Genomic DNA, 25,389 nt, shown 5'->3' with positions numbered 1-25,389 from the left:
CAAGATACATACCCTGTCCTGTCCTCAAGGAGTTCCCAGGACAACATGAGAGATGGTCACCCCACTGCCTCCCGTAGGGTTCATGGGAAGCACATGCTACCATGCCCAGCGTGGGACCTGGGCTTTGTGCCTCAGTGTCCTCATCTGTGAAATGGGGCAGTGGTGCCCTCATCATTGTGAGCCAACTGGGTTAGCTGGTGTGGAGATCTTTTAGGGACTGCCGGCTGCTGCCACTGGGTGTGGGGTGGGTGCTGGGCCTGGGACTTGGGCCGCTATCTTTGGGTACTAGATGCTTCCTGAATGTGATCCTAGGCACCATCCTCTCCAACTTTGCCCGTGGCAGGCCCTCCTCCTGGTAGACCCTCTCCTGCTGTGTGTTGGGCATCATGCCAGACAGTTTATCTCAACATTTTTGTAAAGGACCAACAAGGTTGTGATCCATCTGAAGGATGAGCAAGCAGCTCCTGAGAGAGGGGCGTCCTCAAGGTCTGGCAGGACCCAGGGGGGCCTGCAGAATGCCATTAGGAAACCATCAGCCTGGGGAACCCTCAGACTGGGGTCCTCCTGGTTCCAGGGGCCTGTGCTCAGCGCCCAGGGTGGCCTGTGTCCCAGATGTTCAGCTGGGCCTCAGCTGGTTGGCTGCCCAGGAGGTATCCTAGACTCGCAGGTTCTCCCGGGGCAGGTAGGCTCTGCGTGCCTGCTTCCCCAGAGCGGACCATGCCAGCCGTCCAGGACTGAGTGACAAACCTGAGGACAGAACAGTCCTTCAGCTGCCTTTACAGTGGTGTGATGCTCTAGTGCCTTCTCTGTGTGGAGAGGAGGCATTTGCTATCAGGGCTGGGGAGAGAGAGGCTTCTCCCTTCCTGCAGCCTCCTGCGCTCCATGGCCTGGCCCATGGGGCTGGGCAACATCCTCACACTGGTTTCTGCCGCCTTGATGGTGAAAAGGGGAAAGAGACAGTTTCACAAAACACCTTAGAACTCAGTCTGTTCCTGTTGTGCAGGTGAGGAAACTGAGGCCCACAGAGGACCTGCTTGCAGAGTTCACCCAGCCTTTCCTTAGCAGAGACATGCTGCAAACCAGAAGCTACTTCCCCTCCAAGTCCTTTTCTTCCTTTGAATGTCAGGTTGATAATAGTACCCAGTCTGTGAGGTTGTTTTGTTTTGGATCATTAATAAGATTGAGTAACCAGAGGGTAGTGGTAAAGTGTATAGTTATTAAGCTTTTTTTTTTTTTTTTTTTGAGATGGGCACTCTTATTGTTGCCCAGGCTGGCCTTGAACTTCTGGCTCCAGTGGTCCTCCTCCTTCAGCCTGCTGAGTAGCTAAGTCTACTGGCATGCGCCCTCGATGTACTTATCATGTGTGAGTCCCTAGGTTAAATCCCCAGCACCCAAAAAACCCCAGATTGAGTAACACAGAAGAAGGTAATGTGGCAGAGGCAGAGCCTTGGAAAATTAAATGTAGAATTATTGTATGATCCAGTGATTCCAATGCTGGGATGTACACCAAAGAGTTAAAAATAGGGATTTGAATAGATATTTATATCCCACATTCATAATAGCATTATTTATAATAGCCAAAAGACTCATGCAACCCAAATGCCCACTAACAGACGAATGAATAAGCAAACTCTCTGTGTGTGTGTTGATAGATAGTGAATATTGTTCAACCTGAAGAATGAATGGGGCTGGGGCTGGGGCTCAGTGGTAGAGCACTTGTCTAGCTTATATGAGGCCCTGGGTTCGATCCTCAGCACCACATATAAATAAATGAATAAAATAAGGTCCATCAACAACTAAATATATATTTGGTTAAAAGAAAAAGAAAGAGGGGGCTGGGGATGTGGCTCAAGCAGTAGCGCACTCGCCTGGTGTGCGTGCCGCCCGGGTTCGATCCTCAGCACCACATACAAACAAAGATGCTGTGTCCGCCAAAAAAAAAAAAGAAAAAAGAAAGAGTGGGTCTGTGGCTGTAGCTCAGTGGTAGAGCGCTTGCCTTGCAGGTGTGAGGCCCTGGGTTTGATCCTCAGCACCACATAAAAATAAATAAACAAATAAAGATAATTGTGTCCATCTACAGCTAAAAGAAAAAAAAAAAGAATAAGTGAAGTACTGACACGTGGTACAACATGGATAAGCCTTGAAAACATCATGCTAGGTGAAATAAGCTAGACATAAAAGAACACATATAGTATGGTTCGACTTATACGAGATCCCTAGAGTAGTCCAACTCATAGAGATAGAAAGTAAATAGAGGTTACCAAAGCCTGGGGGGGGTTGAGGAATTATTATTTAATGGGTACAGTGCAGTTTGGGATAATGCAAAGGTTTTGGAGATGGATAGTGATTATGGTTGCATATAGGAGTGTACTTAATACTACTGAGCTGTGTACTTAAAAAGTGGTAAAGTGTGTAGTTATTAAGATTTTTTAAAAAAATATTTATTCTTAAGCTTTAGGTGGATACAATATCTTTATTTTACATTTATGTGATGCTGAGGATTGAACCCGGTACCTTGTGCATGCTAGGCGAGCATTCTACCACTGAGCTACAGCCCCAGCCCCTTATTAAGATTTTTTAAAAAGGGTTACACCTAGGAGTATAACTCAGTGTTAAGTATGTGCTTAGCATGTACAAGGCCCTGGGTTTGATTTCCCAGTATAAAAAAGGCCAAAAAAATTAAAAATGGTAAATTTCATTTATGTATATTTTACCACAATAAAAAAATGATTAGGGGCTGGGGATGTGGCTCAAGCGGTAGCGTGCTCGCCTGGCATGCGTGCGGCCTGGGTTCGATCCTCAGCACCACATACCAACAAAGATGTTGTGTCCGCCGAGAACTAAAAAATAAATATTAAAAATTCTCTCTCTCTCTCCTCTCTCACTCTCTCACTCTCTCTTTAAAAAAAAAATGATTAAGGGCTGGGATTGTAGCTCAGTGGTAGAGCACTTGCTTCACATGCGTGAGGTGCTCTGTTTGATCCTCAGCACTGCATAAAAACAGGTAAGTAAAATAAAGGTATTGTAGGGGCTGGGGTTGTGGCTCAGCGGTAGAGCGCTCGCCTAGCATGTGTGAGGCCCTGGGTTCGATCCTCAGCACCACATAAATAAATAAATAAAATAAAGGTATTATGTCCAACTATAACTAAAAAATAAATATTTAAAAAAAGGTATTGTGTCCATCTACAGCTAAAAAATGGTTAAGATAATAAATTTTGTATTATGTATCCTTGACCACAGTAAAATAAAAAAGAAAGTGTATATATGCATACACACACACACACATATATATACACACACACTGATATAGAAAGATCTCCAAGAGATATTATTAGCAGGAAATGAAAGTTGTAGAACTGCATATTTTGTGTGATCCTACTAGTTATTTTGGAAAGCCATACACACCAGAGTAGTTCTGAAGCCTACGTGCCTACCTACATACAAATGTGTAGCCAAAGTCTGGAGGAAGACCGGCTTGTCTGAGGAGGGAGAAATGGAGGGAGCAGGAGAGATAACCTGACTTCTGCTTTTTATCCTGTTATTTTGTTTTTATTTTTATTTTTTGGGTGGTACTGGGGATTGAACCCAGGGCACTGAGCTCCATTTCCAGCCCTTTTGTATTTTATTTTTTATTAATTTGAACCCTCTCCTCCTGTTCCCATCTCCCAAGCTGCTGGCATCACAGATGTGCCCAGCTTATTCTATTAATTCTACAGTTTGGGTTTTTGGTGCTGAAGATCAAACTGAGCCACTGAGCTGCGACCCCAGCCCACGTTAGGTTTTTGTTTTGTTTTGTCTAATAATAAGGATGTATTTAGGCCAGGTACAGTCTCAGGGACAAGGGACACTGAGGCAGGAGGATCACTTGGGACCAAGAGTTGCAGGTCAGCCTGGGCCAAGTAGCAAAACCTCGTTTCAAACAAAAGAAGAAGAAAGAGAGGAACGGATGCGCTTGGGTATTATTTGTGAAATTTGAATTAAAAATTGTGAACATAAAGAGCCCTGTGTGGAGCCTGGCCCGGAGGAGGTGCTGAGGAAACACTGTTCTCTGCCTCTGAGGCGGACGTCAGCATGTGCCCGCGATGTCTCAGCATCGCCTGCAGGAGGCAGGAGCCTGTGTTGATTTGCTGTTTGTCCTCTCCCTCCTCCCTCTCCTTCCTGACATGGTTTCTATGGCGACGAGGGTCCCTTAGCAGTTCTGCGGGAGCTTCGGTCCCATCTAGAGGTCTGCCTTTGCTACCCGACAGGTTGCTGAGGCGCTGCTGTCACCCGACTGGGAATGGGGAGCCCCTGGCCTGAGCCGATGCAGTTGCCATGGAGACAGCTCTTGGAGAGAGAGAAGGGAGGGTGGCATGCCTTCCCTGTGCTCTGCGGTGGCACTGTGGCCCAGCTGGGCTGCTGCTCAAGTCGTAACAGCAGCCTCAGTATCACTCCCCCTCCCTGGGTCGAAGGCAGAAAGCCAGGATCAGTGTTGACGCCATTTGTTAGCTGCTGTGTCTGAGCGCTTCCCGTACCAGGCACTGCTCCCAGCATCGAACGTGAGTCTTAACCCCCCCACTCCCCATGCAGCCCCAGGGCATTGTCCCATTTTATAGGCACTTCTCTTTTCTTGACAATTTTTAAGTTGTAATTTAATGCACAGAACATACAGTTCACCGTTTTAATGTGTTCACGATATTGTACCATGACCTAGTTCCAGAAGGTTTCCATTACCCTCCAAAACAGCCCCATACCTTTAGCAGTCACTCCCGCTCTTCCCTCTGGCCCCTGGCAACAGCTAATCCACTTTCTGTCCCTTTGGATCTGCCCATTCTGGGTATTTCATTCAAATGGAATCATGCAGTATGTGATCTTTGGTGACAGGCGTCTTTTACTTAGCATAAGGCTTCCAAGGTTTAGCCATCCATGTTGAAGCCTGATTCAGGACATCATTCTTGTTTATGGCTGATTAAGAATCCATTGTATGGCTAGACAGCATTATATTTGTTCATTTATCATCTGTGGACATTTGGATTGTTTCCACTTTTTGGCTATTATAAATAATGCTAGTGTGAACATTCATGTTCCAGTGTCTAGAAATATGTTTTTTGAATTCTCTTGGGTACATACCTAGGAGTCCAGTTGCTGTATTTAGATGGGATTGGGGAAAGTCAGAGATGGGATTTGAACCCCCCACCTGTATGTCTCCCAAAACACACTGACTCCTCGGGTGATGCCCCATGCCTCCTGAGCCCCTCCAGTGGCTTTCCCAGGATGCACTTATGTTTCCAGAACCTTTAAAAATCTCTGGCACAGATTCCTCTTGTGGATTTCCCACCTGATAGGGTAGGAAGGGCGCTGACCATGGCGTCAGATTGCTTGTGTTTGAATCTTGATTCTGCTGCTATCTGAGGCAATCTAGCCTGGGCAGTGTGCTGCAGGGCAAACCTGGACTTGGAACCACACAGGCCTGGGCTTGCATCCTGGCTTTGCCACTTATTACGATTAACTGTAACCTTGGGCAAATCGCATAAATGCCCCGGTCCTCAATTTGTTTATTTTTAAAATGGGAATATGAATCCTTACTCTCAGAGGTGTTTGTGAGGATGAAATGAGATGGGCTGGTAAAGTGCTTAGCACAGAGTGGAATCTGTTAAGTCTGCATTATTATCGGCACCATTGCAAGCACTGTGCTGATTCTGGACCTGGAGACCCCTTTGCCTTAGTTGAATCAATACATTTCCACTGCCTCTCCGGAGAGCTTTCCCGGTGGGGCTTCAGGTGCCACGGTAGAGCAGCTACACTGCAAACCATCACCTGCAGTTGTCACTATCTGCCCCGCTGGTACTGGATTTGGGGCTCCGATCTAAACCTCCGTTTTCTCCCCTAATGATCTTCCACTAACAGGGCCCACACAGCCTGTCTGCCTGGCTGTTTCCGCCATTCTGGAGAAAAATGCCTCAGCCTTTGAGGTAAACCTCCCACCCCACGTCCCTCTGGAGTAAATTTTGTGCACACAGAAGTCTGTTTTCAGGGAGACCTTTCTGTATATCCCCCTCCCCATGTCTGGTGAACATCTGTCCAGCTGTCTTGGCTGCGCTCCACTCTGTCCTTTGGGTAGCAGTGCTCCACTCTGTCCCTTGGGTGGCAGGGCTCCACTCTGTCCCTTGGGTAGCAGTGCTCCACTCTGTCCCTTGGGTGGCAGGGCTCCACTCTGTCCCTTGGGTGGCAGTGCTCCACCCTGTCCCTTGGGTGGCAGTGCTCCACTCTGTCCCTTGGGTGGCAGGGCTCCACTCTGTCCCTTGAGTGGCAGTGCTCCACCCTGTCCCTTGGAAGGTTTTCCTTTTGAGTCTTGTCAGTGTGGAAGCTGGAGCAGAGGCCCCTCCAGGGCTGCACTCAGTTAGCTCCCTGTGCTGGCCTGCAAGGGGACTCCTACTAGGAGTGGTCAGGGATGCTTGGAGGCGCCACCCTGGCTGCTCTGAGGCGGCCTTGTGAGTTGCTCATGGATGGGGAGGGCCTGTTGCCTGCCAGGCCAGAGAGTGTGCCCTCAGGCCGTGTCTTTCCTGGGCTTTGCGGCTGCGATCTCTTTGGTGTCCTGTCCCGCCTCCAAGGGCCCAGGGCCAGAACATCTGCCTCTTGGGCAGGGACTGGTTCCACCCCTACGGGCTCCACAAAGGGGCTCTGACAGACCCTGGCTCCCATGAGGGGCGCACAGCCCCCAGCGCCTGGCCAGCTGCTGCCCTCAGTGGGGAGGGAGGTCCTGGTGTGCTCTGAGCCTGCCTTGTTTTCCCTGTGGGAGCCGAGTGGCGTGGTTGGGGGGGTGGGGAGGTGGGTTCCCAGCAGGGGTGGCTGGAGCCCCTCTAGTCCTGAGATGGCAGCTGTTGAGCCTCCTCCCTCCTTTCTGGACAGGTTCTAGCCAGAGCCCTCCTGGAGCCTTTCTTTGCCTGCTGGAAAGAGGTTCAACAATTTCTTGGGCAAAGTCCACTTAAAAGACACGTTATAACATTTCCCTTTCCCCCACTGGTAGTGCTGTGCACTTAACAGAGAAAGATTAGAAAATATAATAAGCCTTAAGACAAAAAAATTCACCCATCAGCCAATATCCAGAGGGCATTTCTATTTGGGTGAGAGACACCAATTCTTCCAATAAGTTTTTCTATGTATACATTCTCACGTATCTTAATGTATATGTATGTATGTGTGTTTTATGTAAAAGTAATATAAATTCAGTGGAGCACAGCGGGTCAGGAAGCACATTAACACATACCTGGCATACCTCTCAGGGAGCTACAGCAGGTTCTGGTTACATTGACTGCCTGGGGGCAGAACAGGGGGCTGGGCTCCCTGTATTGCTCTTTGTACTCTTTGAATTTTGAGCCCCGTGAATGTGGCATCTATTCAAAAATGATACAACTCATAAAAGAATACACGAAATAAAAAGAAGCCCTCCTTAACCGACTCCCTCCATTCCACTCCTCAGCTAAACCCAGGATTAGCAGTTTGCTTAGGATCTTTCTAGCTCTTCCTCTCTATTCAGACAATGCACATTTCTCTTTTGTTTTGTTTTTTAAATCAAGATGGGATTATATTGCATATACTTTCTGTAACATACAGCATCATGTAGCATGGATATGAACTTTTTCTTTTAATGCTGGGTGTTTTGGGGTTTTGTTCTGCCTATGTGCTTATTATAAAAAGCAAAGATCACAGAATCAAATAAACTTAGGAAGGAAAGAAAGTCTAAAACAGCACCATCTATTTTAGTGCTTTAAACACAGAGCCAAAGGTCTCAAAGGAGCTCCCCAAGACCAGCCAGCAGGGGCCCTCAGGGAGGGGAGGCGTGCTGGGGGGTGTGAAAAGGGGCGCTGTGGCTTTATCTGCTTGGCATACATTTCTTACAGTGATGTATTTTTGTATATTAATTGATTTTGTTAAAAATAACATATTTTTTTAAAGGAAAAAAAAAATCCAGAAGACTGTTCTCCATCCTAAGGTCTGACCCAGAACCCCCACCCTCCCATGCTATACAGGTCTCCCTCTGAGCAACCTCTCTAGGACCCCCGACCTGGTACCTGGCTCTTGTGGAAGGATTTGTTTTGTGGCTGCCAACCCCGACCCCTCTTTTTCTCCTTTCTGAAAGGTCCAGGCCAACTCTTCTCACGCTGGCCCCTGCTCTTGGTACCAGTCTGCATCTGAAGATCAGCCTCTGACTTCCTGCCTCATCTGCATGCCAAAGTGTCTCTAGGATCTGATTGGTTTTAAGATAGACTTAACAGCCTCTCCAGAGCTCCTCTCCCTGCGCCTCCTGCGCTTCAGAATCACCTGGAAAGTTATTTAAAACAACTTTTAAATATGCCTGAGACTTAACCCCAGACCAATTTTATCAGAATCTTTGGGGGTGGCATCTAGGGCATCAGTATTTGTCTGTAAGTCCCCTAGATGGTCCTGATGTGTCCCCAGCCACTGTGTTAGCGCCACCCTGGCCCTCATTAAAGACACATTTTCTCTTTGGAAATTGATCAAGAGCTATGCCAAGTATTGATCCCTGGTTGGATATGGATTTGCTGTGAGACCTGGGACAAGTCCCTGCCCCCTCTCACTTTCAGTAAAATGGGGTAGAGTCAAGTATACTAATTTTGGGTTAGCCCAGTGACTCTCATATTCAGAGATGAGGTGTGAGAGGTAAGGGTGTGCATGTATCCAAATCACCTGGGAGCATTTTCAGAAACCCAGTATACCAGCCGGGCTGGAAAAGTCCAAAACAACTGAAGTGTGGTTTCAAACACCGCCAGCATGAATCACCCTTCTCTTGGGAGGAAGTGTTCAGTGGAAGCATGCATCTCATTGAATGGCTTTTTTTAAACAGTGAGGAACTTCAGTAATGAGGATCGTAGCATTTCCTCAAATTCTACTCTATAGAGCTTGTGCCCTGTGCAATCTTGCCAGCAATAGATGAGCATTCCTTTTTCATCACAGCCTCACCAATAGAAATGTATTCTCAGGTGGTCTGGATTTGGGCCAGTCTGATAGGTGAGAAATGCACCTTGTGTGTTTTTATTTGCATTTCTCCATCATGGGTGGGGATGAGCATTTTCACATGTTTGACATCCATTTGGTTTTCTTTTCCTGTGAGCCCTTGCTCATATGTCCAACACATTTTCCTGTAAGTTTCTTGGTCTTTTCCTTTCTTTCTTTCTTTCTTTCTTTTTTTTTTTTTTTTTTTTTTTTTTGTGATGCTGGGGATTGAACCCAGGGCCTTGTGCATGTGAGGCAAGCACTCTACCAACTGAGCTATATCCCCAGCCTGGTTTGTTGGTCTTTTGTTCACTGTTTATGGAACTCATATTTAGGGTGTCAGCCCTTTATTGGTGTCATCAACTGCAAATCTTTATTTTCAGTTGGTCATTTATATTTCACTTTGCTTACTTTGTTTTTTTTTTCCATGTAGAATTTGCTTATATAGGCAAGTATACCAATTTTCCCCCCCAAAAAATGCTCTTGGAGTTTTGAATCCTTATTATCATTCTCTCATGATAATTTCCAAGTCTCCTTTGTGATTTTTAATTTTTCACCCGTATTCATTTAATTTATTAGTGTTCATTCTGAATTCAAACTCCCACAAGATGTCAGTTCCATGAAGATGGGATTCCCTGTGGGGTGGAGATGGGCATGCAGAGGTTTAGGGACGAGTCCTTGGCTATACCAGCAGGAGTGAGGCAGAGGTAGAAGTTGACTCACAGCCTCAGCCCGCCCCATGGGATGCTCTGGAGGTTGCATGGCCCTTTGGAGTTGAGGCAAGGGGCATGGACCAGTCTTTGGATGTGGGCTTCAGTTAGGGAGGGCACATGACCTTGGACAAGGTGGCTCTCAGTAGTCATAGCTGGTAGGGACCATCAACTTAGATGTCTTATCTGGGAGAATGAATGTTTCTGTCCTAAAGTGGGGGGTCTGGGCAGGCCACCACAGCATCTTCCCTGTTCCTTATCTGTCTCGTTCACTGCTGTGTCCTCTAATTGTGTTTGGCACATGGTAGGTGCTTCTAACTGGGCCTGGCATACGACAGGGGCTTAGGAAATGTCTGATGAATGAGCAAAAGACAAGAACAGAAACTCAGATTTCCAGGTCTTGGGCCAGGCTAACTGGATCACAATGTCGGGGTAGCAGAGGGGAGGGAGCCCTGGCAAGTGTGTTCAGAGTCATCTCCTTGAGTATATCTGGTCTATCTGTCATTTATAGCCTACTGGATGGTCTTGAGGACCCCTCTGGCTCAGCAGCAGGTGCAGGTCAAGGCCTGGATGTGACTGGGCTAGGGTGGGGCCCTTAATGTGATCCCTGGCCTTGTGACTGCTCTTTGAATTTACATCACCTATGGGGGGTGTTAGTTCTTACTTTTTCTCTCTTTCCAGCATTCCTTGAAGAAAAGAGGAACCCGCTCCCTGGGGAAGACAGACAAGAAGCCTTTGGCTCAGGTACTGCCGGCAGCTCCCACAGGCAGATTGTAGTCAGAAGGTGTGAGCCTAACTGGAGAGGCCTGGGGAGTCTCTGAGGTGCCCAGCCCTCTCCACCTTCTACCCCGTGCTACCCTTGTTTGTTTTCTTGGCCTCACGGCCCACCTTACTTCCCAAGACCACACTCCCAGCCCATGGTTCTTACATGCTCAGACTCCCCCAGGAGACCAGCAGACTGAGTCACCCAATAGTGAGTGCAGTGACCAGATCCAAAGGTCTAGAACCAAAGGCCTTCAACCTTGACTCTGCCACTTGATTCCTATGTTGTCAGGGTGATTGCTTCAACTTTCTGGCCTCCATTTTCTCATCTGTCCCTATCTGTGGGTTAGTTGTATGACTTAAAGTGCTCTTTGTTGTGCAGGCCAGGCACAGAAAGAATTCTGTTAGCTGCTAGTGGTACTGGATTGCCAGGATCACATATTATCATCTAATCCTCTCCATGGCTGCAGGAGGAGGGGAGTGGGACTGCCCCATTTTTACACATGGGGAAACTAGTAGGAATGGTGTCAGAATGTCACCTGCTCCCAGACTCCCAGACTGGGTGATGTTCCATTCTTGCTGCAACATCAATGTCTCCTCTCTGCTTCCCCTGACCCCCCAGCTCCTTCTCTCTCAGGCTGTGTCTGATCCATTCCCAGCACATACTCAGTGCTCCCCCAAATGCGGTGGCTAGTACAATCAATTGGTACCAGCCCATTGATTGAGTAGAACACAAATCACTCATTTACTAAGGATAGTAATTAGCCAACACTAATTTTCCTGGGTCATGTCTGTCCCCGTGCCCATCCGGTCCCAGGAGGACAGCGCAGATCTGAAGTGTCAGCTGCACTTTGCAAAGGAAGAGTCGGCCCTCATGTGCAAGAAGCTCACCAAGCTCGCCAAGGAGAACGACAGCATGAAGGAGGAGCTGCTCAAGTACCGCTCCCTCTATGGGGACCTGGACGCTGCCCTGTCGGCTGAGGAGCTGGCGGATGCTCCGCACTCGCGGGAGACCGAGTTGAAGGTGCACCTGAAACTGGTGGAGGAGGAGGCCAACCTGCTGAGTCGCCGCATCGTGGAGCTGGAGGTGGAGAACCGGGGCCTGCGGGCCGAGATGGACGACATGAAGGATCACAGTGGCGGCTGCGGGGGGCCGGAGGCTCGGCTGGCCTTCTCTGCCCTGGGCGGCAGCGAGTGCGGGGAGAGCCTGGCAGAGCTGCGGCGACATCTGCAGTTTGTGGAGGAGGAGGCGGAACTGTTGCGGCGCTCCTCCGCAGAGCTCGAGGACCAGAACAAGCTGCTGCTGAGCGAGCTGGCCAAGTACCGCTCGGAGCACGAGCTGGACGTGACGCTGTCGGAGGACAGCTGCTCGGTGCTGAGCGAGCCCTCGCAGGAGGAGCTGGCGGCCGCCAAGCTGCAGATCGGCGAACTCAGCGGCAAGGTCAAGAAGCTGCAGTATGAGAACCGCGTGCTCCTTTCCAACCTCCAGCGCTGCGATCTCGCCTCCTGCCAGAGCACGCGGCCCATGCTGGAGACGGACGCCGAGGCGGGGGACTCTGCGCAGTGTGTGCCCGCTCCCCTGGGCGAGGCGCACGAGCCCCAAGCAGCCCGACTCTGCAGAGCCCGGGAGGCCGAGGCGCTGCCTGGGCTGAGGGAGCAGGCGGTCCTGGTCAGTAAAGCCATCGACGTCCTGGTGGCCGATGCCAATGGCTTCTCTGCTGGCCTTCGGCTCTGTCTGGACAACGAATGTGCTGACTTCAGGTTGCACGAGGCCCCGGATAACAGCGAGGGCCCCAGGGACGCCAAGCTCATGCACGCCATCCTGGTGCGCCTGAGCGTGCTGCAGCAGGAGCTCAACGCCTTCACGCGGAAGGCAGACGCCGTCCTCGGGGGCTCTGGCAAGGAGCAGCCAGAGCCCTTCTCTCCGCTGCCCACCCTGGGCTCCCAGGGACCCTCCAAGGAGATCATTCTGGCCAAAGACCTTGCCTCGGACTTCCAGGTAAGATGTCCAATCACAGGTCCTGTCGCTCTTATTTCATAGAAGTTTTGTACTGAATCATAACACGAGAGAAGGGTACAGAATTAAGCGCAGCATCTTTATGAACTTTCCACAGTGAACACTTATATGATCACCTTCTTGAGTGTGACCAGCTCCCCAGTAGCCCCTTCTCACCCCCTCTAGTCACTGCCCCTGCTCTTTTTGTGTGTGTGTGGCACTGGTAATTGAACCCAGGGCTTCATGCACACTAGGCAGAGTGCTGTACCACTGAGCTACAGTCCCAGGCACTAGGCCAACCCCTCTCTTGATTTAGGTTTGTCTGCTGTCCTTGAACTGTGTATAAATTCAATCACACAATACAAACTCACCTGTGCCTGGCTTCTTTCCCTCCACATTGTTGCCTGGAGGAAACTTGTATTTATTTTTATTACTAAATATAAGCCCATTGATTGAGTAGAACATAAATCATTCATTTACTAAGGATAGAAATTGATTCTAAGGCCTTTTTTTTTTTCTGGTTGCCTTTTCTTATTTCTTTAGTAATTTTGTGTTTTAAACCAAGTATTGTTATTTTTTTAAAGTCTTTGACCAGTCCCCATGCAAAGGCAAGAAACTTAGTTTTCTAACAGTGACTAGCTTCCAGCCTTCATGTCCATAAGATACTACTTAGAAAAATTAAAATAGCAAGGGCATTTTGTCCAAACAAACAAACAAACAAAAAAGCATTATTGCAAAAGTAATACATAAACATTCAAAGAGTTTCAGAAGCATCAGAGATGAAAAGATAGAAACCTCTTCCCACTTCCTACCGAGACCACTGTTAAAGGTCCAGAGGGGTGCTGTCCAGTATGGTAGCCTCTGCCACACTTGGCTGGGGTTGTGGCTCAGTGGTAGAACACTTTCCTAGCATGTTTGAGGCCCTGGGTTCACTCCAGCATTCCAAAACAAAAAATAAACAAACAACAAAAAAAAAAAAAAAAAGAAGAAGAGAAAGAAAAGAAAGAAAGACAGTGAATGTGAAATTACAAACTGAGAAGGGGAATCTGAAGGGAAGGTATGTGGTCGAGGTCGAGGAACTTGACCTAGACCCTCAGGGCTTCTCAGACCAGAGCTGGTATGTCCTGGTATAAGAAATTGAGCAAAGAGGAATGGGGCTGGACTGCAGAGGGTGTTGGTCGGTGAGATCACATCCTGAGAGCCCTGCAGGGGTCTTTTCTTGTCATGCAGAGAGATTCAGTTCTTTCTGGTATCTTTTTTTTTTTTTTTCCCTTTGTTACTAAGGATTGAATTCAGGGGCACTTGACCACCGAGCCACATCCCCATCCCTTTTTTGTATTTTATTTAGAGACAGGGGCTCACTGAGTTGCTTAGCACCTCACCATTGCTGAGGCAGGAAGATTGCGAATTCAAAGCCAGCCTTTGAACTTGAGATCCTCCTGCCTCAGCCTGTGGGTACCATAGCCTCTTCTGGAGCCCAGAGCCCTGGGGTGGAGCCGTTTCTGGCACCCCGTGGGTTTCTCCCCATGGTTGTCTTTGTTCTCTTCTGCCTGTGCCTCTGGTGCAGCCATCTGACTTCAGGGATCTGCCAGAATGGGAGCCCAGGATCCGAGAGGCCTTCCGCACGGGTGACCTGGACTCCAAACCTGATCCCAGGAGCTTCAGGCCTTATCGAGCTGAAGACAATGATTCCTATGCCTCTGAGGTGGGTCTAGGCCTGGTGGAGCGGGAGGCCGGGTGCGAGGAGGTGGCTGGGGCCTCCCCAGAAATTCTCGGAGAGGAGAGTGAAGAAGCGGGTTTTGAGCATTCCCTTAATTTCCAACTTCCTGGCAGCCAGGGCGAAAAGGAAAATAAGGAAATTTGGGCCATTTTCTTGGCCTAGTCGAAGGAAGTTTAAAAGCTCATCTAAAGAATTTTTTTTTCCTGTTCTAAATCCCACTGGGAATTTATGTTATTTGATGGAACTACTAATCTATGTAGCTGGGAGGCAACAATCTCCATCATCGGGCTGTTTGGATTCAAATTGTGGATCCACCGTGTACCAGCTGTGAGATCTTGGATAAGTCACTTCACCTCCCTGATTGTGAGCTGTCGTCTGTAAACCTCATAGGTGGTTGAAAGGATTAAATATGTGAAAAGTCTTAATTTAAGGCCTGGTGCCTGGGTGAGGATGAGCATGAGAATGATGATATACTGCTTGGGATCCAGGGACCAGAGTGCGAATCTTGGTTCTGCCAGTGTGACTGTGTGACCCTGGACACAATCCTACTCTCTAGTCTCTCAGCTTTCCCACCTCTAACACAGGAGGGTTAGAATTGCTAAGTCGGGGTTGTGGCTGTGGCTCAGTGGCAGGACACTTGCCTAGTATGTGTGAGGCCCTGGGTTCAATCCTCAGCACCACATAAAGATAAATAAATAAATAAATGGTGTCCATCTACAACTAAAAAATATTATTTAAAAAAAAAAAAGAACAAGAATTGCTAGGATTCCCTGATTCTTGAGGAACTCTAGGTGTTCCTGAGTCCCCTCCTTATCCTACATATAAGCCTCTTCAGCATTTGTTAATGAACCTGAAGTAGGAGAAGGTCATGTGGGCTGGGCTGGGAATCCCTGGGACTATTGCACATGGAGACTTAGCACATGCTCAGGAGGGTAGCACAGCCTGAGCATGCTTTTTTGTGAGCATCCTTGGGAAGACAGCTTTGTGGTCCAGGAAGGCTTGCCTGCAACTGTACAGACGAAGCTCCCTTGAAGCTAAGGAGCAAACTCTTTTAGTGATGGGGTCTGAGCTTCCTAATAACCTAGCAAAAAGGGGGAGAAAATGAGTGTTGGAGTGTAGCTCCGTGGTTGAGTACTTGCCTCACATGCACAAGGCCCTAGATTTAATTTTCAGCACTGCAAGGAAGGAAGGAAAAGGCTGGGGGAGGGGGAGGGAGGGAGGGTGGAAGGGAGGAGAAGTGCGCGTATTAAAAGCTCAGATAATTTCCACAAACTGAACACCCCTGTGTAATCAGCACCGGGATCAATAAACAGAGCATGACCCACCCCCAGAAATTCCCCCCTTGTGTTCCCTTCTACTCACCATCTGGACTTCTAAAAGAATAGACTAGTTTTGCCTGTTCAGCTGTAAAGACTTCTAAATACCATTTCCCCACAAAATGTAAAAATCTCATCTTTTTCTTAAGATCTTATTGCATAGTTGTTGTAAATAACAAATAACTACAACAAAATCTCTGAGCAGCATTGCATAAAGATATAAAGAAGAAAAGTCAGGATTACAAAATCATGTAGTGAGCCACCATTTACTTTTAGAGTGAGTGTACCTATCTATTACAACATAATAAAATACATATAATAAAGAACAGTGTGTGTGTGTGTATATATACACACACACACACACACACACACATACCCATTAAACACATTTTAATCCCCAGCACTTATGATTTAAGTCATTTCTAAACTTATAAACAATGAGCTAGCAGGGTACAGTGGTGTGTAGTCCCAGCTACTTGGGAATCTGAGACAGAAGAATCCCTTGAGCCCAGGAGTTCAAGGCCAGCCTGGGCAAGGGTGAAACCCTATCTCAAAAATAAATAAGAAAGAAACATTGAGACAATGAACATCTTCGTGAATCAAACTTAACTTTCTTAATATATTATTTTTTTCAAATAAATTTCAGAGTAAAAGTGTATCTAATGGTAACTAGATTTGCTTTGTACTGTTTCATTTAATTGCCTCAATAACCCACTGAGGTAGGGACAGCCCTTGTGCCTGATCCGTACTTTAGGACCATTCAGGTCCTGCTTACGGTTGCTCCCCAGCCACTTTGATCTGTGACCACAGCCTGTGCCCTCTCCCTCCTCATCCGTGTCCCCATCCCCATCCTAGATCAAGGAGCTGCAGCTGGTGCTGGCCGAGGCCCATGACAGCCTCCGGGGCTTGCAGGAGCAGCTCTCCCAGGAGCGGCAGCTACGGAAGGAGGAGGCTGACAGCTTCAACCAGAAAATGGTCCAGGTGGGCAGTGCCCGGTCTTCCTGCACCTACTCCATCTGCTCCCAGCACTGAAGGCCGAGGGGCTGGGGCATGGCTCAGTGGTAGATCATGTGCCTAGCATGAGTGAGACCCTGAGTTCCATCCCTAGCACCACAAACTTGAAGGCGGGGTCTTTGGGGGTCCATGGGTCCTCAGAAGATGAGATGGTCAGAGGAAACTCAAGTCTTCCAGTCCTGGTCCCCTGCCAGGGCAATTCCTGCTTGTGATTGGACATCAGCTGAGCTGGGCTGGAGTCCTGGGTGTGTTGTTGGCTGCCTGTGTGACCTTGGGCCAGTTCTGTTTCCACTCAGGCCCTCTTTCCCATCTGTGAAATGGGAAATGCCTGCTTTGGGCCTGGCTGGTAATCAGGGTGGTAGTTTGTTGACAGCATTTGTGAAGCCCTGACTGTAGCCAGACCATGTAACACACTTTCCATACCTTCTGTGCTTTAATCCTGTGACTTCCCCCAGAAGGTGTCCCCCCATTTTACTTATGGGGAAACTGGGGCTCAGAGAGCAGAAACGCTTTATTCAGGCCTGTGCAGGGTAAAGGGGTGCTGGGATTCTAACCCAGGGCTCTGGCTCTCTCTTCACCACGACCCAGCATGAGTGTTTCATATTCCTCAGCCTTCCTGGGCCCCAGGATGCCCTTTGCCCTCCCTGGGTCACCCCTCCCTGTCATTATCGCACACCCCCACAGATTCCTTGTTCAGTGTGAGAGTTCAGGAGAAACATCCAGCGCTCCACAGGTGCTCAGGGAATGATGAGGATGGTTTTTTAGTTGGACCATGCTGGTTTAAATCCCTGCTCCTCCCCTGGGTTGCTGTTGCTTTTATGAGTTACTCTTCCATGGATAAAATGAGCTGCTTGTGGTGGAATTTCTGGCAGGGATCACCAACAGACCCACCCAGTTCTCCCCCTGCCCTTGACCTGGACCTGGAGTGGGCTGGGAGTGGTGGGACCCTGAACTGGCCTTGCTCAATCTCCTGTCCCTGGCAGCTGAAGGAGGACCAGCAGAGGGCGCTGCTGAGGCGGGAGTTTGAACTGCAGAGTCTGAGCCTCCAGAGGCGGCTGGAGCAGAAATTCTGGAGCCAGGAGAAAAACATGCTGGTGCAAGAGTCCCAGCAGTTCAAGCACAACTTCCTGCTGCTCTTCATGAAGCTCCGGTGGTTCCTGAAGCGCTGGCGGCAGGGCAAGGTCTTGCCCCACGAGGGGGATGACTTCTTGGAGGTATGGTTGGGCTTGGGCCTCAGGGGAAGGTAGGGGGAAAGGAACATGGGAGGCGAGGAACATAGCACTTCATGTTCATATTCACATGTTTGTAGGGGAAATCAGTGTGCTCCAGTCCCTACTGGGGCTGTGACATAATACATGTAGGACATGTTATATCTTTCTAGATCCTGAAACCTCAGTTCCCAGCACACCTGAAGGCTGGGGTGTAGCCCAGTGGTAGAGTGTTCTTAGAACGAGCAAGGCCCTGGGTTCCATCCCCAGCACCCAAAAAGAAGAAAAATAAAAACAGACACACACCTGGCCCCAAGGATTCCAGAGAACAGGGTGTACCCCGTGTATGTGTAGATCATCAAAAGTCTCTAGGTATCCATCCCTGTGACCAGGGTAGGAACTGAGCTGTTGATCCCTGTAGACTTGCTCCCCCAGCATTCTTCCCAGCCTCACTGTGTTCCCAGATGAGTGGCGCTTGGAGACCTCCTTTGTTTTAGTCAGCTTTCCCTCGATGTGACCAAAATGCCTGAGAGTAACGATTTAGAGAAGGAAAATTTGTTTGGGGCTCCCGGCTTCAGAGGTCTCAGTCCATGGATGACTGACTCCATTGGTTTGGGCCCAAGGTGAGGTAGAACATCATGGCTGAAGGGCGTGGCGGAGGTCGACTGCTCAGCTTACGGCAGCTGAGAAGCAAAGAAAGGGAAGAGAAAGGGTGGAAGGGACTGCAGGGAAGATGCACCCTTCCAGGGCACCCCTCTCCTCCCCGTGCCCACCTCCCCCAGCCACGCCCACCTGCCTGCAGTGCCGGTTAGTGGGGACACTTGATTCCAAACTGCAATATCCTTCATTTCATTTCTAGGACAGCAAGCTCTGGGTTTTCCTTCTACCTCTCTGGCTTCTTCTTATTTCCCTGACCTCACCTCGCTTTTAATTTTTCTCTTTGGTGGTCCTGGGCACTGAATCCAGAGCCTTGCACATGAGGTGCTCTGTCGCTGAGCTCCTCCCCCCCAGTGAGGACATCCTTCCACCCCTTGCAAGCTCACAGTCCCCAGGACTCAGTCCTTGGCCTCCGTTTCTCCTGTACCTGCTCTGACTGCCTTGGGGAGTTCATCCAGGCTTCACTGGCCATTCTTGGACATTGAGTTCCCAGTGTATACGTCCTGTCCAGGTATCGCTCATGGACCCTAGATGTGTATTGTCCGTGGGACAGATCCACATGGCTTTGCAAACCTTATGTCCAAAACCAAACTCAGGCTCCTCCTCCAGCCCTGCTCACCCAGTGGGTCAGTTCCTCTTGTTCAGACAAGAGCTGTGGCAGCATCCTCTGCCCTGCTCTTTCCCTCACACCTCGTCTAATCTGTCCACCTCTCCAGAGTCTGAGCCATCCTCCACTGCCCTCTGACCAAGCCGTCGTCACTTCCTGCCTAGATTCTGGCCCTTGCCTCCTGTCTGGTCTCCCTGCTTCTCCTTGACACCCTCCCACCAAGCATCTTGTGCTCAGAGGGTGCCAGGAGGAGCCACACCCTTGTATGCCCTGTGAACGGTGCCCCTGCAGCTGTGCAGCATGGCTCCAGCTGCCCCAGTCACCGTGGTTATTTCTGAGTAACTCTTCAGGATGCTTCATGGTCCTTGGGGCAGAAAAGATATTATGGGTCACGCTGCTTGGCCTGGACAGTGCCCAGAGATCAAAGTTAAGGTCTGGGAAGTCAGTGAGGACATCCTCCCACCCCTGGTTGAGTGTGGTTTTTACCAACAGGTGAACAGCATGAAGGAGCTGTACCTGCTGGTGGAGGAGGAGGAGATCAGCGCCCAGCATTCTGATAACAAGGCCTGCGCAGGAGACGGCTGGACCCAGAACACGGTGCGTTCTCAGCCCTTCCCGGCTCTGTTCCTTTGCCCATTCAATATCCCTTTCCAGGATGTGGCTGAGGCTCAGTGGTAGAGCACTTGCCCAGCATGTGTGAGGCCCTGGGTGTGAGGCACTGGGTGTGGCCCTCAGCCCTGCATACAAATAAATAAACAAAATAATCACTTTCTATCACTTCCTCTGACTTCAGCCCTGCACTGGACACTAGAGCTGCAAAGGTTGTTCTTGCCTGGTCACTGCCCTCCTGTTCTCTATCCTTTGTGGCACACAGATCATTCCAGGGCAGTGACAGAAGGCAGGTGGTGGACCATGGGGTCACAAGCAAGAGACTAATTAGTTCTATTTGGAGCAGAAGAGGATATTATCACAGAAAAGGGGTTATGAATGGTGGGTTTTGAAGGATGAATAGGAGCTTGCCTACTAGAGAACGGAGAGAAGTCACTCTAAATACATAGAACTGTGTGTGTGGAGGTGTGGCAAGGTGTTCTGGAATTGGCTGTGGCTTGGGAGGTATATAATGGGGTAAAGCTCTCAAGCTCGGCTCCTATGAAGAGGGGCCTTGGGGCTGGGGCTCAGTGGTAGGGCACTTGCCTAGCACCTGTGAGGCACTGGGTTTGATCCTCAGCACCATGTAAACAAATAAAATAAATAAAAGAGGGGTCTTTATGGTCTGGGACTAAGGACTCTCTGATCCAACCACATATCAGAGAGAAGAGGAGATTCAGACTTCTAGAGCCACACACAGTGAGCTGGGTATGGGTGGGAAATGGGGTCGTGGGCCTAAGAAAGAAGATTTGGAATTGGGTTCAGCACAGTTAGGGAGGCTCCTTGGAGGCCTCCAGTGGGTAGATCCCGAGTGAGGCTAGAGGCTGCAGAACCTCGAGGAGGCCAGATTTTTCAGCTCAATTTAGGTGGAATAGTTACTACTGTGACTGCGGGAGTCTGTTCCTGTGAGGCTGCCCAGGAGGGAGCCAGGGCTGGGCTCATCCTGGAGGAGACCTGCTGGAGGCCCAGGGAGCCCCCAGCTGGGTTCCTTCCCACCCCCCACGCTGCTGACCCAGGCCTTCCCTGTCTGCAGCCCAACGAGTACATCAAGACCCTGGCCGACATGAAGGTGACGCTGAAGGAGCTGTGCTGGCTGCTCCGCGATGAGCGCCGGGGTCTCACCGAGCTTCAGCAGCAGTTCGCCAAGGCCAAGGCCACCTGGGAGACAGAGCGGGCGGAGCTCAAGGGCCACGCCACCCAGGTGAGCCCTCCCCAGACACGTCTTCTGCCTCTGGTCCTCAGCCAAGCCCACAGCTGTCAGGTCTGGAACAGGACGCCCAAGCCACCTCCTGGAGGGACAGGAGCCCCTCCCTTCACCTTGTCACCCAGAGAGGACAGAGGCTTACCTAGAATCATCCAGCACGGGGACCAAGATAGTGGGGTTCAGGGGTCAGTGGGCCAGGGAAGGAAGATGGAAGATTGGCAGGCACCTCTGCCCCTCTGCTCCCGGGTGACATGCCTGATTTGTACCCAGTGCGGTCCCCGAAATGCCTGGTCTCTCATTGCTGCCGTCCTTATTTGCTGCCTCCTACCTGAGCGGACCCCTGATACCTGGCTGTGGTTTGCTCCCTCCACTCAAAGTGGGAGCCTCCCCTACCACAGCCCAGCTGGACCAAAGGAACTTAAATAGGATCCCTGGGATTTGGGTATCTGCTTTGTGTGTGGGGACAAGTTGCTGCCCTACTATGGTCTGAAAAATGAGAAGGGTGGGCCTCCCACCTGGAGAGAATGCTCTGACTCCACAGTGTGGGGCTGGGCTCCCTCTTCCTCCACCCTGTCCCTGTTGCAGGCCGACTTCCTGGGCATTGCCACCTCTGGGAGGTGGTACTCAGATGATCTCTGCAGGACACATGACAAAACAGGCACAGAGAGGTTGAGTCCCTGTCTTGTATCACCCAGGGCAGACCTGACCTTGCACCCCGACTCCTGACTTCTTCCTGGGCCCTCCGATCCCTCCTAGGCCTCCTGCAGACCTCCCAGCTCCTGCTCATCTGCATATTCCAGTGTCCTTTGCCCTGCTGTGCCCCCAAGCTCAGCCATTCCAGGGCTCGACTCCCTGACCATAGCCTGGCAGGTGGGAGGCATTGAATCATGAGCTGGATACAGGTGTGCATCATCCTGCCCCCCTGAGGTCTGCGGCCAAGAAAGGCATCATGCAGAGTGATTTCTGCTTATGTGCATGTGTGTGCATGTCCCCATGCAAGGCCCATGAGGGACAGGTGAGGTTCAGCTTTCCAGGAGTGGAGCTAAAACACAACCCCATTAACCAGAACCTGCAATGTACCTAAGAGTAGATAAATACCGTGACAAGCGATAACTGGGAACCGGCTACGTGACCTGGGACAAAACTGACTTGACCCCCTTAGAACCTCTTCCTCTGAAAAACACGAAGTGGTAGTTAAATTGCAGAGAAAATGACTGAAAACCCCACAGTGCAGCTTGGCTGGTGGGAAGAGCGCCACACCGTCCTGCGAGGAGGGCTGGTTGTGAGGGGGAGGTCACCGAAGGCTTCCCAGGGGATGGCCCCCAAGGAGCCTCTCTCCCCTTCCCCTGCTGGTGCCCAGGAAGGGAGGAGGGAGAGTAGAGGGGCCCGAGGTGCCTGCTGCCCAGACTGCTCCCACCCACAGATGGAGCTGAAGGCCGGGAAGGGGCCCGGGGAGCGGGCAGGGCCTGAGTGGAAGGCGGCCCTGCAGAGGGAGCGAGAGGAGCAGCAGCACCTCCTGGCCGAGTCCTACAGCGCAGTCATGGAGCTCACACGGCAGCTGCAAATCAGCGAGCGCAACTGGAGCCAGGAGAAGCTGCAGCTGGTGGAGCGGCTGCAGGGGGAGAAGCAGCAGGTGGAGCAGCAGGTGAAGGAGCTGCAGAACCGCCTGAGCCAGGTGAGGCTGGCCCCAGCTTAGGCTGATTTGAACCACAAGGGAGAGTCACTATAGGATAAGTTCATGGGTAGCATCTCCTTCAGGTATAGCTGGATCCAGGTGCTCAGACAATGAAGTCTAGAATCTCTTTCAGATATAGCTAGAACCTTGTGTTTAGAGATTGCAGTAAGATCTAGGTCTCTCTCTGCCTCAGTCTTTCAGGACTGCTTTCCTCTTGTTAGCTTTTTAAAAAAAAAAAAATTATTTTCTAGGTGTAGATGGACACAACACAATGCCTTTATTTTTATGTGGTGCTGAGGATCTAACCCTGGTCCAACCCGTGCTAGGTGAGCGCTCTACCACTGAGCCACAATCGCAGCCCTCTTGTTAGCTTTACTCTGGTTTTGTTTTGTTTGGTAATAGGAATTGAACCCAGTGGTACTTAACCTTTGAGTCACAGCCTCAGACTGTTTTTTTTTTTGGGGGGGGGGGTTGTTTATTTTATTTTATTTTGAGACAGGGTCTTGCTAAGTTACTTAGAGTCTCACTAAGTTGCTGAGGCTGGCGTCAAACTTGCAATCTTCCTGCCTCAACCTCCCAAACTGCTGGGATTGCAGGCATGTGCCACCACACCCAGCCGCTTTACTCTTTTAATAAATTTTACTTTGAAACACAGTCTGGCTAAGTCGCCAAGGCTGACCTCAGACTTGTAAGTCTCCTGCCTCAGCCTCTGGTAGCTGGCATAGGCCACCGTGTCCAGCTTGTGTACACTTTACTCTTAAGCAAGCTATTTCCAAATATGACCACTCTCAGTTTTATACGCGTACCTTACAGTTTAGCAATCGCAATTGGAAAGGTTTCTTTCCCACAAGTTTCTGATTGGCCAGGTGTGAATCATGTGCCCCACACCAAGGAACCAAGAGGGAGGAGTAAGAGTGATTCCCATGGGGAAATTGTAGTCCTTAGACTAAAATGGTGGGTGGAGAGGTGGGGTGGGGGGGATGAAAAACAGCCAGTGAGCAGTAAGCTCCTCTATGCTTCGTGTCATGTGCCCGGCACACCTGTCATCCTGTGTACTGTTTGTTTTGACTTTTTTCTTTTCTTCTATTTTTTTATTTTAATAACAGCACTCAGTACTTCATCTTCATATAAGAATATTGCCCAGTGTGGTGGCCTAGCCCTGTATCCCAGCCACTTGGGAGGCTGAGGCAGGAGGATCACAAGTTCAAAGCCAGCCTCAGCAAGGGCAAGGCTCTAAGCAACTCAGTGAGCCCGTCTCTAAATAAAATACAAAATAGGGCTGGGGATGTGGCTCAGTGGTCAAGCGCCCCTGGGTCAATCTCTTGTACCAGAAAAAAAAAAAAAAGCCGGGGGAGGGGGTTGTGGATGTAGTTCAGTGGTTGAATGCTTTAGCAGGCATGAGGCCCTGGGTTCAATCCCTAGTACCACAGAAGAAAAGGGAAAGGGGGCCAAATGTTACAAAGCCTATTCTCTCCCTTTCTTGATATTTAAACAATTTATATTCAGAGTTTCATTTCCATTTTTGATTAATCGAATCATAATGCACAAGTTATTTGCACTTTGCCTCTTTCATGGAGAGCTGTTCACAACAGGCTAGGGGAGGCCTCATCTCGTCTGACTGCTGCTTGACCTTCTGAGCATGGGGACACCAGAATTTAGTATTCCATATCGACAAGATCTAGATTGTTTCCAGTTTTTCTCTATTTAAAGTAGTGCCCCAGTGAATAACCCCAATGCACATTTTTCCACACATGCATGAACATTTCAATAGCATAGATCACTAGAGGTGAAATTGCTGTGTTCAAGGGCATGCGCATTTATAGTTGATGGGAACTGCCCAGCCAGCCCTCCAGAAAGGCTTCACCCAGTTGCACTCCACCGGGAGCACAGTGAGAAGGGCCTGTTTTGCTTTATCTTTGCCATTTTGAAACATCTGTTTATCTCCAGGTGTACATGCTGTCTTACTGTTTTAATTTGCCTTTCTCTGATTCCTGATGCGGGCCTGCATCATGATGATCATTTGCATTTCCTCTCCTACTGCTGTCTCCAATCCTCCAGCAGCCCTGCAAGGTCACAGTCACTAACTCCCTTTTTCAGATGAGGAAACTGAGGCAGAGTGATATGTCCAAAGTCATAAAGTGAGTAAGGGACAGGCCTGGAATCTAGCAAAACTCTCACATCTGGCAAGTTCCACTCCTGGGCCCTGACTCCTTCCCTGCAGAGATAGAGATCCCCTGAGGGTCATACCCACTAAGGAGCTTGTGCATGGTGAGTGGAGGATGGCACGCTAACATGAATTCCAGAACATTCCATGTACCATGTGGAAAGCAGGTCAGATGCATCCATTTGCACCATCAAACCAAATTCCTGTCTGTAGGAAAGCAGTTTCTTTTAATTATATTAACAATAGGATATTTTAAATGATTTTAAAATTATGAGATAAGTTCCATAACATACCTGGGGAAACATATCGGCCCACAGGCCAGGCACACTAAGGTGCTACTCAGCTAGCTGATCCATGAACTGCAGCATGAATTAACAGCAATAATGGTTACTATATTAGATATAATGACATCCATCAGGATGCCTGCAAGAAATTGCTCTTATTATCATTTTCCAATCCAACTCAGGTAGCTCAGAGCTGCTACCCTCTAGAAGGAACCTTCTGGCTCCTGGCCCATGATGCTCCTCCCAGCTGCAGGGCAGAGCCCAGGATGTGGTCCTGCTCTGGGCCTCTGCTCACTCATGCCCATCACTGATGCGTACTCTTTGCCCTTGCTCAGCTGCAGAAGGCTGCCGACCCCTGGGTCCTGAAGCACTCAGACCTCGAGAAGCAGGACAACAGCTGGAAAGAGGTGAGGGTCACCCGTGTTGTCTG

The 25,389-nt window shown here is 49.6% G+C and overlaps 1 protein-coding gene and 1 non-coding gene across 2 annotated transcripts in view; one reads left to right on the top strand and one right to left on the bottom strand.

Annotated features, from left to right (window-relative positions):
* Mtcl2 (microtubule crosslinking factor 2) overlaps positions 1-25,389 on the top strand; it is a 62,201-nt gene that overhangs the window by 25,891 nt on the left and 10,921 nt on the right. The window contains exons 4-12 of the mRNA XM_026383259.2: positions 10,386-10,448; positions 11,284-12,465; positions 14,030-14,167; positions 16,354-16,479; positions 17,496-17,726; positions 19,477-19,581; positions 20,666-20,833; positions 22,260-22,511; positions 25,295-25,366. Of these exons, the coding sequence (XP_026239044.2) occupies positions 10,386-10,448; positions 11,284-12,465; positions 14,030-14,167; positions 16,354-16,479; positions 17,496-17,726; positions 19,477-19,581; positions 20,666-20,833; positions 22,260-22,511; positions 25,295-25,366 (2,337 nt within the window). The remainder of the gene's footprint in view (positions 1-10,385; positions 10,449-11,283; positions 12,466-14,029; positions 14,168-16,353; positions 16,480-17,495; positions 17,727-19,476; positions 19,582-20,665; positions 20,834-22,259; positions 22,512-25,294; positions 25,367-25,389) is intronic.
* Positions 9,208-9,281, bottom strand: Trnav-cac (transfer RNA valine (anticodon CAC)). The gene has a single exon. It is a non-coding gene; the product is annotated as a tRNA-Val (tRNA).

The sequence above is a fragment of the Urocitellus parryii genome, chromosome 6 (assembly GCF_045843805.1).
Source record: "Urocitellus parryii isolate mUroPar1 chromosome 6, mUroPar1.hap1, whole genome shotgun sequence".
NCBI classification, from domain to species: Eukaryota; Metazoa; Chordata; class Mammalia; order Rodentia; family Sciuridae; genus Urocitellus; species Urocitellus parryii.
This window is presented reverse-complemented; position numbering and strand designations above follow the sequence as displayed.